This window comes from Mandrillus leucophaeus, unplaced genomic scaffold, assembly GCF_000951045.1.
Source record: "Mandrillus leucophaeus isolate KB7577 unplaced genomic scaffold, Mleu.le_1.0 Scaffold329, whole genome shotgun sequence".
Classification (NCBI taxonomy): Eukaryota; Metazoa; Chordata; class Mammalia; order Primates; family Cercopithecidae; genus Mandrillus; species Mandrillus leucophaeus.
Genome location: NW_012103465.1, coordinates 1,045,772 through 1,062,671, shown reverse-complemented (window position 1 = coordinate 1,062,671; position 16,900 = coordinate 1,045,772). Strand labels below are relative to the sequence as shown.

At 42.7% G+C, this 16,900-nt stretch overlaps 1 protein-coding gene across 1 annotated transcript in view; it reads left to right on the top strand.

The window, feature by feature from the left end:
• The window catches only part of LOC105545458 (histone-arginine methyltransferase CARM1-like), a 161,938-nt gene that overhangs the window by 139,214 nt on the left and 5,824 nt on the right, over positions 1–16,900 (top strand). Inside the window, 1 exon segment of the mRNA XM_011988408.1 lies at positions 15,544–15,625. Within this exon segment, the coding sequence (XP_011843798.1) occupies positions 15,544–15,625 (82 nt within the window).

The following is a 16,900-nucleotide window of genomic DNA, read 5'->3' as shown; positions in this document are numbered from 1 at the left end:
TACTGTGTTATATGTTTTTACTTATTTATTGTCTATCTCCCCCATGAGACTGCAAGTTCCCTAAGTGTGGCTGCTTCATTTACTTCTATAGCCCTGTCATCTAACCTGGCTAACAGTAGTTGCTGAAGACATTTTTGATGATTAGAAGATGAATGCATTGATTTGTAAAAATTCTGTCTATATTAAGGACATTAAGACTGTTGCATTTTCTTCAGAATTTCCAGCTTGCCTTGTAATTTTATTTGTGATAGTTTTGACCACAAAACAACTTAAACTTTTTATGTAGCTGGATCTACCAATAATTATCTTTTATTGTTTCTCTATTTTCCTTTGTAATTTTTTAGCTCCCCTTCCCTCTCCCCCATGAATTTGGTATTAACTTCCTTTTTTAAAGTTTTTACTTTTCCATGTGACATTTTTTAAATTTTGCATTTAACTCTGAAATTCATCTTAGTATACAGTCTGCAATAACCATATAACTTTATCCTTTCCAAATAACCAATTATGAGACTCTCTCTTAGTAGGCCAAATTACTACATTCTGATGCCAGTAGCAGTCACCTACAAAATTAACAATTTTCTTTTATATGATGATTCCTTGGGCCCCATTAATTAAGGTGATGGGAAGTATCTCCTGAGAGTAAGGCTCATCATAAAGAATCATCATTCCCAACTGCAGTTCTTCTTAATGTGATGGGTACCTCTGGCATTATTGAAAATAATTGGCTCAGGGGTTTTATGCCAAAGCCTATAGATACAATTTTAAATGGGTTCTCATATGAAGAAAAATATATACATAGGATCTATTAAGAGGTGCAGCCAAATATTGTCAAGAAGCTTGAGACTAAACTAGACTGTTTTATTACATTTATTACAGTTATAGAACATAAAAGCATAAACAAAATAGGTAGTAGTTAAAAGCCAGATGACTCAGACTCTAGATCCAGATGGAACTATGTTTAATTCTTGGTTCTAGCAATTACCAACTGTAAAGCCTTAGCCAAGTTAATTTAATCTCTCTGAGATTAATTTCAATCCATAAATTGAAGAAGATAATTTTACCTACCTGAAGATGATGAAATTTCAGGGATGGATCCTCTACTTATACTTTTCTACCATAGTAGCCCTTTCTTCATGGGCCAGGTTACCCATGGTGTAGGGTTCTTCCAGATGCTGAATATATCTATACCAATTACATATTCAGGGACCACGAAAATAATCATAGGGTTTGCATGAAACAAGTGGATACGCTATGAGATGGACTTGGTCCAAGACTCCACTTACTACCTATTCTCCATAGCCCTCACTAACCAGAGGCATTTTAGATTTTTTTGTATCAATATAAGCTCAAACTCCTTATCTAACATTTCTCAAAAAATTGAGGTATCCTTCCTTCACCATGGTTGCTTTGTCATAGAAACCCAGGTGTCTCTGGAGAAGGAGTGGGAAATGTTTACTGTGTGTGCTTGTGGTGGCAGTGAGTCCTTCCTCAAGAGGACTGGGACTCTACTTAAGTCTGGACGACTTGGATCTGGAATTTGGGGGAGGGACTTAATATTTCCATTGTGACAGCTGACATCATCCTTCTGCTCATGAGCTAGCCATTTTTTGTTATACAGATTGAGCACTATCCTAGCTGACTTTCCATCTATTTTACCTCTTTAGTAACACTAGGATCTATTAACACCAAAGGTTCTTGTAGGTCAAGGTGCCCGATTGCTACTCTACCCTAGCTTTTTACACAGTAATTATGCCATTCTTGCCTAGGCCAGATAATTACTGCTTTCCTGCTCTGACATTCTGAAATGTTATTCAAATTGTGTTCATTCAGAGCACAATTTAATGGCTACATCACCTACCACCATCTTTCATCTACCAAGGACAGCTACTCTAAGGCTCTCAAAGATGCCACTGTTATCTAACCAGTTTTTTCCCTATTACCTTGTAAAAGGAAAGTTTCCTGTGCTCTGAGAAAACAGTCAGGTTGAATGTTCTTACGTATTCCATAGTCTAATTCACCTAGCGTTTCCATGTCCTTGAGCCTTCTGACCCCTTCCTCAATGCAGCAGAAGTTCTGAAATCTCCACCTCATTGACTGCAGGCCATTGTGATGACCAAGTTTCAAAGTGACATCCGGTGGACTATTAGGACTTCTGGTGTCTTGTTAGAACACTGCATCTATGAGTGCCCCATTTCAATGAGTTACACTCTCTCCTCATTTACGTTCTGCCCTCTTTATGGACTTAAAATCTACTCTAATACAATATTTCCTAGTTCTTAGCAGAAAATACTATTTGGCTTCTGCAGTTTTTTAGGTATGTAAATTATCTCCTTCTGGAATAGGAATTGTGTTTATTGCTCTGGCTGGGCTTGAGTTTTTGGCCTGACACCAATGAGAAACTATTAGCCTGAAGGCAATGAGTGATCACGAGGCAGATCTCGAAGAGAATAAAATCATCTTTCAAGGCAAAGGCTCTTGGAGAAGTTGTTGCATAGTCTTTAAGCGAGGCTGTTTTCCTCTGGTAAAAGGGGAAAGAATTCTGCCTCTGCTGGCTTGAAAGATTCAGGAGAACTGGAAAGATTTCAGGCTTCTCTGCTTTCGCCACCCAATCATCCCAACCGCAGGTCTCAGGGCCCTACCATTTCCCTGTCAAGGCCACAGTTTTAATACGTAAGACCTGTCAAGAGTGTATATCCAATCTCCTCTGCAGCTCTTCTACTATTACCATTTTACTGTCTTGTTTGGAGTAGGGGGATGGAGCAGTTTCAGTTCCAAAGATGTGGCTTCTACTTGTCAAATTCTATACATGATTTTCAGCACAGCAGGTCTTGGATCACCGAAGAGATAGGAATTTCTTTAAATCTGCTAGAAAGCCCCTCTGGATTTCACAGTGTATCTTAAGTTGGGAGTTGCTGCTCTGAGATTAAAATTTTCTTTTTGCAAAGCTTGCAATGCTGTCAACAGAGGCTTGCCTACTCCTCAATTCATGTAATAATCATTGCTCCAAAACTTCAAGCACACAGTTGCCATAAAGCCCAATGTTTCACCTTCTACCTTACTGCATCCTAATTAACCATCAGCAAGAACACTAGAAATTGTGATGAAAGGCTTGGCGCAATGGCTCACGCCTGTAATCCCAGCACTTTGGGAGGCCAAGGTAGGTGGATCACCTGAGGTCTGGAGTTTGAGACCAGGCTGGCCAACGTGGTGAAACACCATCTCTACTAACAAAAATTAGCTGGATGTGGTGGCAGGCACCTCTAATCCCAGCTACTTGGGAGGCTGAGGCAGAGAGAATCACTTGAACCTGGGAGGCGGAGGTTGAAGTGAGCCGAGATTATACCACTGCACTCCAGCCTGGGCAACAGAGTATATAGGCGAAGCTTATGTACTACAACTTTATTAAGAAGTGTATTTCCAGTGAAACAAGAATTAGGAGAAAGAAGAATGAGGCAGGGAATGAAGGGAGTGCTGGTGCAAAAGTGCATTACCATTGCGAGATCCCTGGGGTGTTGCTTCACCAGCCAGAAACCTCTGTGGCCAGTGGCACCTTTGACTGAGTTTTGCTTTGTTCTGCTTACTCAGTCTGGCAGGCTGCGTTCAGCTCACACTACCAGCCTGGATCCCAGGATGCCAAGGGCAAGCCAGGTGCGGAGTGGCAAGGGGTGTGTGAGCAAGCATGGGGTCCGGTCTTTGTGCATAGCCAGGCATGCCAGCTGCTGCTGCAGGACAGACAGCTCCAGCTGCCAGCAGTGGCACTGGCTCCCTGCAAGGCCACAGCTGGACAAGGCACACTACAAGCAGCTTCCACGGCTGGCACTGGGGAACACAGTAGTGCCCAAAAGCTTAGAGCCTTCCAGGAATTGCAAGGCCCCAAAGAGGAAGTCACAGACCTGGCTCAAGGAGCTCCCAGGTCTGGGCTCCCCAAAGGGCTGCAGCCCTTCTCTCCTTCTTTTTGCCTGCAACATGGAGAGCAACGGGTGTGTCTCAGCCATGTTTGTGTCACAGCTCTTTCAGCCCTGAATGGCGAGTACTGAGTTCTTGTCCTGCATACAGGAAGAATGAGGTAATCAGACAAGTGGAGGGCGAGCAAAACGAAGAGGAGCTTTATTGAGAAAAAGAACAGCTCAGAGGAGACCCACAGTGGGTAGCTCCTCTCTGTAGCCAGGGTGTCTGGAGGAGGGTTCGGCTCTCTTAGCAGAGAGGGTAGCTCCTCTCTGCAGCTGTTTGACCAGTTGTCTCACCATGATCCCTTCTAGTCTGGCTGAATTCCAGGTTTTTATGGGACTCAGAGGGGAGGAAGTGCGTGCTGATTGATCCACAGGTGGCTATGGGCCCGCCCAGGGAAAAGCACCCCAAGTTCCCCTCAGGTCAAGGTGACTGGCCGCCCAGCCCTCAGGTTTCAGACCCTCCCTGGCTTGAAGATGAGGCTTCACTGGGGACCCAACCCTTTCTGCCCAGGAGGCTTGTCTGTCTCCCGCCACTGTTCATGCCTTCATGCCAAGGGGCACCTGCAGGCCAGTGCCAGGCTGTCCTCAGCCACCTCTAAGCCTCCCTTTCATGTTTGTCAGAGCCCAAAGTCTGCAGGAGGTCGAGGGGCAGGGGGCCGGTGTGTCAGCACTGCTGTAATCATGTGCACACCTGGCCAGACTGCAACAGCGCTTGGACTTGGCCCCAACTTAAGTCCAAAATCGAAGTGGACACCAACAGCGGGGAGAAGCCAGGCAGCAGCAGCAGGAACTTCCTAGCCTACAGGGGGCAAAGGGATCCTCCTAGGACCCCAAGAATGCAGAGATGTCTGGGTCTGCAGCCACCCTACAGCAGCTGCAGCTGTACCCTAGAAGTTCTTGCTCCAACTTGGAAGTGCGGGGCTCTTGCCTGTCTCCAGGTCCCACCAGCTCCATGGAACGTGCAGCCCCAGTGGTGCTTCCTTGCAGCCTGGGGCGGGGGCTTCATGTCCTCACTGGGCCCAGGCCTGCGTCTGGGGCAGAGGTGATGTCACGAGTTCTCCCTGAGGCCCCAGTGCTCAGGGGTGGCCCTGGGACTCCCCTTCGTCCCGCTTGCTAACTCCTGTCCCTTTGAACAGTGTCTGGTTCACCCACTGGGCTGAAACTCTCCAATGAACAGGACACGCCCCCTGCCTCAGTACAGCCTGGCCGGCTCACGGCCATGCCTGGGGTTAGGGGGCGCCTCCAGGAGCAGATGGCAGGCGCGGGGCCTGACCATCAGGATTGTCTGGCTTGGTGGTCACCTTAATGTGGGGCACGTCCTGGGGATACCATCTCAGGAGGCCCCTTACAGAGCCTTTTTCTGAGGCGCAGGAACCTGGCGCCATCGGCGGGTTGGGTGCAATGGCCATGTCACTGGGCAGGTCCTCGAAGTGGGTGCCACTCCCACTTCTTGTCCTGGGCCCCTGAAGCGAGGCCCCAACTCCACATCTCGGGCCCGGGCCCCATGCTCCGCATGCAAGCGCAGCACCGCCCTGGGCCCAGTTCTGCCTCGGGGACCGTCTCTGCCCATTTTTCTCTGCCTGACCTCACTGCTCTCCCTCCAGCGGGTGGCTCGGCCCAGCCCCATTCCCGGGGTTCCCAGGGGTGGGCTCTCAGGGCAGCAGGTTCCGGGGGCGCTCCCAGTGGCAGGCTCCAGGAGCTGCCCACCTCAGCATCTGCACCTGAGGGCCCACGACCTACTCCTGTACCCCACTGCAGCCGGCGTCGGGGTAGCGGCTGCTTGGCACAGGCTGCTGCTGCTATTATCACCATACTGACCACCGCCTAGTATTAAACAAGAGATTGCTGGCTCTCTCAGGACCGTCTTCAAAAGATCAAATGAACTACATCTCAGGACAGTTTATACAGGGAGATAAATGAATTTATACACTGGCTTTTATCTCCTCATTTATCAAATACTCATCCTGCCGACATTAACTAGCCTTCTGGGTCTTATGGCATCTCATACCCAAAGTTAACAGGGATGCCCCAGCGTAGGAGGAGAGAGGCACATTGTGCAGGCCTGGGGTGAGACATTGTTGCACTGTGCCCATGCAAGGTCAGAGGAGCCCATCCTTTGGCACAGTTGGTGCAGAACACATGGCTGAGGTTTCCAGAGACAGGTAAGAAAGATCTGGGATGGCACTTAAAAGGTGATATACCACCGAAGGCACCAAACGACATTTTCCAGTTCCCTTTTCAGAGTATTATGCATGGATAGTATGCATCTGTCATACTTGACCAGAGCAAAGTCAATTGAGTGAAATCAGGGATCCCAGCGGTGAATGGCCTCTAGTCAGTTGTTTTTTTACAGAAATCGGAGGTCTGTGTTTGCAAAGGATGAGGGAAGATAAATGTATGTAGAATATTGCCACAGGCAATGAGAGCTCCCTTTTTGTTCCTTTCTACTCTGAGTCTACCAAATACCTTGTTGGCCATGGTACTACTGAGAAACATTATTTTTAAAGAAATCCATTCTACTGAGTGGACAAGCTGCCGAAGTCTACTGTGAAGGTAATGAACGATTCGTTCGTAGCCTAATTATACATCAACCTAAATTTCCCACTAAAGTTTCTTTTGCATAGTTAGAGTTTTAGGCCTTCTGGTCATTCCCAAAAGTATATTTGACCCTGATGGTCACTAGTTCATAGAAATACTATGAAGATCAAATAAAAATATTTCAAATTAGCATATGAGATAACCAAAATTTTTTCAGAAGTCAAGTAAACAGCACAAAATGTCACAGAGAAGGAACTTTTGTAGGAATATTACCGTAACTGAAAAATCATGTCAGTATTTGCATGTGCCCCCGTCCTTATCCCATTCATATTTCAGTGATTTCTTGGTCTCTAATCCTCTTTCCGTTGCCTAGTACTCATTCTTGATATGTCCTCTGCATCTCTGTTTATATCTGCAGCTCTTGAACTCATCTGGCTTTTGCTCTTAGGATAAGCCTTGATTTCTGTATTTATCTTGTTTCATAATGTTTGTCAAACTCATGGCTCTTTTATAATATTCTGCCTCGATCAAGTTCATGCCTTTTTTATACATCCTGACTTGTGTTGTCAGGGATATGCAGTATTCCCATCCCCTGGCCCAATTATGGGTTGTAACAATTTAGTTCAGTCGTGGTAGAACTAGGACTTCACTGAACCAGGCAAAGCTATTCTCTCAGAATTGTACGTACATAGTGCGGTGCATAAAGACCCATTAATTTTTTTCAGTTAAGACACTTTTTAAGTGGCCAAAAGTCACACAAAAAGTCACTTAGGGAAAAAGAGTATTTCTGACTAATGTATCTGAAAAGTCTAAGGATAGATTCAGCTTCTCAGATGTAAATGGATTTCAAGGCACTTATATTGGATCCTGGTCTCTCTCTCTCACTCAGCTTGGCTCCATTCTTAGGTAACTTTCCCCTCATGGCAGCAATGTGTTTTCTAGAGAATCTAGATTTATAGACTCATAGCTCCATCACCACTTCTCCTTTGCCACAGTTTAAACAAAAGTCATAGGCTTGACTCTCGGGTCACATGCTTAACCCTAAGTCTATCACCAAGGCTAGGGTGATAAGACACTGCGACTGGCCGAGACTGAGCCACATGTTGAAAGCATAGTCAAGACCACCTAAACCACAAGAACTGTGAGTAAGAAAGAGATGCCTAACAGAAAAAAATCTGGTGCTGTTACTGCAAGGGCAGCCATTCGCCAGGTAGAACAGACATGAGATAACCATCATAGTTGCCTTGACTGACTCATTCTTCCTTTCAATATGGCTTTCATAGGTCCAATTCTTAGGCCAACCACTATAATATCTAGATTTAGCTTGACACACCTGAGAATGCTCCACAGATTTCTTTACAGAATCACAGGCTTTCCCTTACTTTTTACCAAAGAGCCATGGTCCGAAGTGCACCTGTTTTCCCTCTCTCATTTATACTTAAAAAAAAAAAAAAGATTACAAATACAAAAAAAAAATCTAACTATAGCATATGGCAAACACAAGCCACACTACTTTGCTGGTGTTTAAACCAGTAAAATCAGAGACATAATGAGCACACATCTTTGCACAGATAACACTTTCCACAGTGGTTGATATGCCTGCAGTCGGCTGGGGTGGAAAATTGTATCAAATCGAAATCACAGTGAGAGATCACCTCACACCCTTCAGGATGGCTATTATTGAAAAAAATAAGACAAGTGTTGGTGAGTATGTGGAGAAAATGGTACCCTCGTGCATTGTTAACAGGAAAGAAATTGTACAGCTGCTATGAAAAAATACATGTAGGTTATTCAAAAATTTAAAAATAAAACTACCATATGATTCAGCAATCCCACTTTTGGGTATTTATCCAAAAGAATTGAAATCAGGATCTTTAAGAGATGTTAGTACTCCTATATTCATTGCAGCACTATTCACAATCTCCAAGATATGGAAACAGCCTAAGTGTCCATCAACAGATGAGTGGATTTTAAAAATGTGGTATATACATACAGTAGAATATATTTTGCCTTAAAAAGAAGGCAGATTCAGCCATGGAAAAGAATGAGGTCATGTGTTTTGTGGGAATATGGACGGAGCTAGAGGCTATTATCCTTAGTAAACTAATGCAGGAACAGAAAACCAAATACTGCATATTCTCACTGATAAGTGGGAGCTAAATGATGAGAACTTACGTACACAAAGAAGGAAACAACTGACACTGGGGTCTGCTTGAGGGTGGAGGGTTGTGGGGAGAGGAACAGAAAAGATAACTATTGGTTACTGCACTTAATTCACAAGTGATGAAATAATCCGTACAACAAACACTCATGACATGAGTTTACCTGTGTAATGAACATTCACATGTACCTCCAAACCTAAAATGAAAGTTTAAAAAAAAATAAAATCATACAGGAAACATTGTCAAATATTAAAAACAGAAGGCAGAACATGGCAGTGTGTCTGTAATATGTGACAAGGTAGATGAACCTTGAGGACATTATGCTAAGTGAAATAAGCCAGTCACAGAAAGACAAATACTGCTTGATCCTATGTATATGAGGTATTTAAAATAGTCAAGTTTATAGACTCAAAGAGTAGAATGGTGATTACCAGCAGCTGGAGGAAACATGGAGCATTACTAATCAATGAGCATAAAGTTTTAGTCAATCATGATAAAAATAAGTAGAGCTCTGCTCTACAACGTTGTACCTATAGTCAAAAATAATGTATCCTAACTCAAAGATTTGGTAAGAGAGTAGATCTTACAAGTGTTTTTGCCACAATTAACACATAAAATAACCACATAGAATTTAATTTTAAAAGAAGTTTGTCAAAAACAACCAAGCCTCAAGTCCTGCTGTATACAAGGAACGTATAAGAAATCAAATAAAGATGCAATTTATTCCTAGACACACACTCTTCTCCTACTAGGAACTCCCAACCATACTCCTATGCCACATTTTCAACATTCTTTGTGGCTGTAGTGACATTTTTGAATCTTTGCTTTTGTTTCCTAGTTCTTGGGGTTACATACGTCTCCCATCAGGTTAGTGTACACTTGGTTGTTAATTCTGGTAGAGCACAGCACATGAAGACACAAAAGTTGCTTAACTGTCAAACAGCACAACCTGGATTCCCCTCCCCCAACACCATCCCACTTCTCTCTCTCTCTCATTTATCTTCTACCTTCCTTCTTTTTTTTACAAAGGAAGAAAACTTCTTAATAGGGATGAGCAGCTGTTTTGTCAGAATAGAATAAAGACAAGATTCTTCTTAAAGTGTCTGATTTATATGAACTGTATTTTTAGGCATTTCCAGAGGTTGCATGCATGATGGTTGTGGTGTTGGTAAATGTGAAGGATTTCCCACATTAAGAATGGTAGGAATTGGGAATGTGAACTCGGGAGAAAAAAACACCCAGACCCTCTCTCTTACGTGCTCATAAAGATACCCTAAGTTAACTTAGAAAATAGAAGCCACAGCTGATGAAAACAATGGAAACTATTCCTAGCTCCCCATTCAACAGATTAGTTGCCTGATCAATCTCCCTGACCCCCTGACACACACGATGTATCTCAGGAGACCACGAGAGATGCCAGATTTTATCTGCTTTAATTATTTTATGATGCATTGCAGAAGGATATTTAAAATTTCTAAGAATTAGAAATATGAAATATGGTCCAGCCAGAATTTTTTTAAAAACCCAGGCAGTGGGCTCTTTGCCCACAGCTTTCCATCTGCCCCAGAAATGGTGCCCATCTGCACCACACTGTTTGTGGCTTATGGGTTTTAATTGGTACTGAACATGCAAAGCAAATGGCACAGACGCATCATCCTCTTTGAGAGCTGAGGTGGTGTTCAGTGGATAGACGGAAGTTTTCAATTCAGTCATGCCATGTGGAGGACTGTCTTTGCCCTTGGAGTTTTCTTTTTGGCCAATAATCTTTTTGGCCAAGAATCTACTTGGTCAAGAATCTAGAACAACTAACTTAGTACCCAACCCTGGTTGCACTTTAGAATCACCTGTTTAGCTGTGGAAATAAACAGGCACTAGGGCTATCCCTAGATCAAATGTATCACAATTCAGAGGCATCAGTACTTTTAAAAATTTTCCAATAAAGTCTAAAAACCATAGTTTTCTAAGCTATTGAAAAATTTTCTTTCTGTCTCTCCCTCCTTCTCCCCCTCCCTCTCCTTCTCTCATTCTTTCACTCATCTCCCTTTCTTCCTCCCTCCTTCAAATATAAGTTTGGTGCAAAAGTAATGGCAACACCTGCGACTCCTTTTGCATCAACCTAATAATAGGCTGTTGTGACATGATTATTTCCCCAAGAACACTCCCATTGTTGTTCTGTTAAAGCCATTTAAATCTACAGTGTTCTATTTCCAGACGTTTTCTAGGATTATAGGAGGCTTGTTTTCAATATATGTGTTTATAAAATGATGTGAAGCACCATTTGGCTTTACCAGTGGGCCAGCTTGGCTCTGGCCCTTGGTAGAAGCAGAAGATTAGGAATTGAGTGATGAAGCTGAAGAAACTTGGCCAAATGACTTTTCCCATTTCCTCTTCATTGTCATTGATGCCTGTACCCACATATAGGGCCATTTAGAGTACCAAGCCCTCCAGTTCATTCCAGTTCATTCACTGATTAATTTATTCATTAAATAAATAAATGTGGACAGATCTTTTTCACCCTAACAATATTACTGGCCCCATGCTAAGTGTTAAGTATACTCTGATGAATAAGAAAATTCTTCTGCTTTTAAGTGAATGAAGCATAGATACTTAATCGTAACACAAGGTTTTGCATTCTTAAATGGAAATTTTTGAGCACAGTCTTATTATTATACTTTGTGTTCTGGGGTACATGTGCAGAACATGCAGGTTTGTTACATAAGGATACATGTGCCATGGTGATTTGCTGCACCCATCAACCCCTGTCATCTTCATTAGATATTTCTCCTAATGCTATCCCTCCCCCTACCTCCCACCCCCTGACAGGCTCCTGTGTGTGGTGTTCCCTCCCTGTGTCCATGTGTTCTCACTGTCCAAATCGCACTTATGAGAACATGTGGTGTTTGGTTTTCTGTTCTTGTGTTAGTTTGCTGAGAATGATGGTTTCCAGCTTCATCCACATCCCTGCAAAGGACATGAACTCATCCTTTTTTATGGATGCATAGTATTCCATGGTGTATATGTGCCACATTTTCTTTATTCAGTCTATCATTGATGGGCGTTTGGGTTGGTTCCAAGTCTTTGCTATTGTGAACAGAGCCACAATAAACATGCATGTGCATGTGTCTTTATAGTAGAATGGTTTATTAATCCTTTGGGTATATACGCAGTAATGGGATTGCTGGGTCAAATGGTATTTCTAGTTCTAGATCCTTGAGGAATCGCCACACTGTCTTCCACAATGTTTGAACCAATTTACACTCCCACCAACAGTGTAAAAGCATTTCTGTTTCTCCACATCCTCTCCATCATCTGTTGTTTCCTGACTTTTTAATGATCACCATTCTAACTGGCATGAGATGGTATCTCATTGTGTCTTGATTTGCATTTCTCTAATGACCAGTGATGATGAGCTTTTTTTCATAAGTTTGTTGGCTGATAAATGTCTTCTTTTGAGAAGTGTCTGTTCATATCCTTTGCCCACTTTTCGATGGGGTTTTTTTTTCTTGTAAATTTGTTTAAGTTCTTTGTAGATTCTGGATATTAGCCCTTTGTCAGATGGATAGATTGCAAAAATTTTCTCCCATTCTTTAGGTTGCCTGTTCACTCTGACGATAGTTTCATTTGCTGTGCAGAAGCTCTTTAGTTTAATTAGATCCCATTTGTCAATTTTGGCTTTTAGTGTTTTAGTTATGAGGTCTTTGCTCATGCCTGTGTCCTGAATGGTACTGCCTAGGTTTTCTTCTAGGGTTTTTATGGTTTTAGGTCTTACGTTTAAGTCTTTCATCCATCTTGAGTTAATTTTTGTATAAGGTATGAGGAAGGGATCCAGTTTCAGCTTTCTGCATATGGCTAGCCAGTTTTCCCAACGTTTATTAAATAGGGAATCCTTTCCCTATTGCTTGTTTTTGTCAGATTTGTCAAAGACCAGATAGCTGTAGATGTGTGGTGTTATTTCTGAGGCCTCTGTTCTGTTCCATTGGTCTATATATCTGTTTTGGTGCCAGTACCATGCTGTTTTGGTTACTGTAGCCTTGTAATAAAGTTTGAAGTCAAGTAGCATGATGCCTCCAGCTTTGTTCTTTTTGCTTAGGATTGTACTGGCTATGTGGGCTCCTTTTTTGTTCCATGTGAAATTTAAAGTAGTTTTTTCCAATTCTGTGAAGAAAGTCAATGGTAGTTTGATGGGGATAGCATTGAGTCTGTAAATTACTTTCAGCACCATGGCCATTTTAATGATATTGACTTTTCCTATCCATAAGCATGGGATGTTTTTCCATTTGTTTGTGTCCTCTCTTATTTCCTTGAGTAGAGGTTTGTTGTTCTCCTTGAAGAGGTCCTTCGCATCCCTTGTAAGTTGTTTTCCTAGGTATTTTATTCTCTTTGTAGCAATTGTGAATGGGAGTTTGACAAAATTCAACAGCCCCTCCTGCTAAAAACTCTCAATAAACTAGGTATTCATAGAACGTATCTCAAAATAATAAGAGCTATTTATGACAAACCCACAGCCAATATCATACTGAATGGGCAAAAGCTGGGAACATTCCCTTTGAAAACCGGCACAAGACAAGGATGCCCTCTCTCACCGCTCCTATTCAACATAGTATTAGAAGTTCTGGCCAGAGCAATCAGACAAGAGAAAGAAATAAAGGGTATTGAATTAGGAAAAGAGGAAGTCAAATTGTCTCTGTTTGCAGATGACATGATTGTATATTTAGAAAATTCCGTCATTTCAGCCCAAAATCTCCTTAAGCTGATATGCAACTTCAGCAAAGTCTCAGGAACAAAATCAACTTGCAAAAATCACAAGCATTCCTATACACCAATAACAGTGAGCCGAGTCTTAAAGACTAAATAGGAATTAACAGGGCAAAAAAGGAAAAGGGGCATTCCGGGTAGAGGGGAAAACAACCCAAAGCTCAGAGGTGAGAAATTGTACAATCCCTGTAAGAATGTGTGAGTGTTCAATGGGGCTCAAGTTCGGCTTGCATGTGGAGGGCTGGCTGCTGAGTAATAGCATCAGGCTTCTTTCCTCACTGCTGCCTGTGAGCACATTTGAGGCTTTCACTTTTGATATAGAGCCTCACTTTGGATGATCCTTTCAACAAAATCTAACTGCATCCTAATTTTTTATGTTTCTTCCATGTTTCTGTGTTTTTTTTCTTTCTTTCTTCCCTACAGGCTGGTGGATATTGGGTTTGGGGAGGGTGAGGACTGATGAATTGAGTTCCCATTTGATTCACAGACTATACGGCACACATAAAACACACCCTTATTAGGGAATCTTAATGAGGGATATAGGCTTTCAACCTCTAGTGATAAGGTTGCCAAGCCTTTCTGGAGTTTGGGCCTGGGAATCTGAATTCTTAACAGGCTCCCCAAAGTAAACTCAGCACAGTCAGATTGGACAGCACTTCCCTAGTGCCCAGTGCTGATCTGAGAAGGTACATTTAGGGCGTACTAGCTAACACTTATCTAGTAGTAACAAATGCCAAGAATCATTCAAAGTGCTTTTTAAAAATTAACTCAACCCTCATAAGAACCCTAAAAGGCAAGCTTGTAACTATGTCCATTTTAGAGATAAGGAAACTGGTGCACAGAGTTCAAATGACTTGTCTGAATTGCACAGCTAGTCAGTGGCAGAACTGGAATCAAAGCTACTCTGATTTCATACCCTAGATTGCTTTCCTAAATTTTCAAGGCCATTAGCCAAGCTGATACGAAATACCTGCTATGCTCCAGGCACAGTCTATATTGCAGCAGATACATAAAAGTATTAGGTCGGTGCAAAAGTAATTGGGGTTTTTGCTACTACTTTTAAATGGCAAAAACCACAATCACTTTTGTACTGACCCAATACAACAGAGCCAGTGGTGTGCTGGTAAACACGTTATATCTGGTTCTCTGGGTGGGGGGAGGGGTGGAGACATGATATGTAATGTTTGTCAGTTTCTATGGTTCAGATGTCGCTGACCATGGAATTGGGAAGAAATGTGCACAGTGGGCTCTGATAAGCTGTTATGAGCTGGCTCCAGATCACCACATGATGCATCCCCTGCTCACTTGTGACTTGCTGCCTGGTGTCAGCTATCACCACAAATGCCATCATGAAGGTACCAGCCAGTGGCTAGGGAAGAACAGAGAAGGAAAATCTATTTTCTCAAACAGCAGGAGTGTCAAGCGGCTTTGGAGAGCTAAAGTCGTGCTCTTGGTTGGGATAGTGGGAGGACCAAGGAAACTGCATTTCAGCACTTGAACAGCACAGCACAGAGCCGGGGGCCACCCATCGGGGGAGATCAAGGGTAGGAGCTCAAAGGTCTTCCTACCCCCAAATATCCTTCTTGATAATCTCCTTACAAATTTATTTACTTGTTTAGAGACACAGTCTCACTCTGTCACCCATGCTGGGGTGCGGTGGCATGATCTGGGCTCACTACAACCTCCGCCTCCCAGGTTCAAGCAATTCTCCTGCCTCAGCCTCCCAAGTAGCTGGGACTATAGGTACCTGCCACCACGCATGGCTAATTTTGTAATTTTAGTAGAGATGAGGTTTCACCATGTTTCCCAGGCTTGTCTCGAACTCCTGAGCTCAAGTGATCCTCCCACCTCAGCCTCCCAAAGTGCTGGGATTAGAGGGATGAGCCCAATTTATTTCAACTCAACTTGTTTTCCCCTTCTTTCTCTCCCAACCGCATGTCAAATACAGGTCTGCAAATTTTCTAGGGAGAATTTCCTGCCACACCCTATAGACCAGCTGCCCTTCATATGTGCAAACATTCTCCGCAGGGCTAATGCAGAGGACCCATGAGGCAGCCTTATAGCACATAACAGCTATGTGGGCCCTGGGGACTCAGATGACAGACAAGATGCATGGTGATTTTTTTGTGATATTTTAGTTACCAGCAATGTTTCTATGGGGTCAATCTGTCCAGTCTCCGGGGTGCAGCAGTGGATGACTACTTCAGGCAGCCAATAGTAGTAAGTGTGCTCTCTTTTCAGGCTTTCTCCCATGTTTATATATTGATTCATTCACTCATTCACTCATTCACTGGCGTGCACTGCGCTGCCAGGTTCTGTGCTAAGCCATCACAGAATAGGAGAAAGAGTTCCCTAGAGCACTATGTGTTCAAGTCTTCCAGCTCTAATCTCCTCCATCAATTAAGAAAATCATCAGAGAATGATACTATTGAAAGCAAGAAAATTTTTAAACTACCTTTCAGTAAGTAACTTGTAGTTCCCCACTGCCCTGACCCACCCCATACGCAACTCAGCCCTTACATTTGTTCAATAATTCACATCCTTCCTTTCATTCTAGTGGCCCAAAACATAATAGAAGAGCAAGCATTATATAACAGCTTAGAGCAGGAGCTTTGCCGTTAATCAGATTTAAATTTCAGCCATGGCCCCGTTTTGCTGTGTAACCTTGGAAAACTTTAAGTTTGCATCATCTGAAATTCTTTCAGTTGTAAGTAGAAGAAAAATCAAATTGGCTTAAGCTAAAATTGAATGACTGTCTTTCAAAAATTACAAAGCCTAGAGACAGAGTTTGCTTCTGGGACGTGTTGCAGGATCTCCAAAAATGTCACCAGGATGTGATTTTTCTATCCTTATCAATTATCTCTACTTCCTCTGATTTAACACTTTTCCTAGACAGGCTTTCCCTTCGTGGTAACAAGATGGCTACAGAAACTCCAGCCTCTGATTTTTGCGACTCTAAATTCCACAGGAGAGCCTGCCTTTTCCTAATAACTTAAGCCAAAAGCTCCAGATTTAGTTTAGGTAGTTTAGTTAGTTATCCTACCTTGGATTATGTGCTCATCTATGAACCAATCACTGTCTTCAGGGGAAAAGTAGTGCTCTGACTTGCTGATCTGGGGTCATATGCCACATCTTTTACTGAGGGTATACTAAGTTCACATGGAACTTTTTGGACAGAATGTGGAGAAGAGATAAACCCGCACTGCTAAATAAATTCTGGATAGTCAGAAACACACACACACACACACACCCGAAATGCCTGCTCCAGAGATTTTTAAAGAGTAAATGATACATCCTAGTAAAGCCCTTAGCCCTTAGTAAAGCACGAAAAGCACTCAGTGCTTAACATAGTAGGTACTCATTTTTTATTGTTTTTATTGTTAACATTATTCTCATTAAGCTCATGCTTTCTAAATTCCAACTCCTGATGACTTAAAATTACAGAAGAAAAGCTAGACTGCAAATTTCCTTGAGCTCAGTTTATCTTGGCAGAAA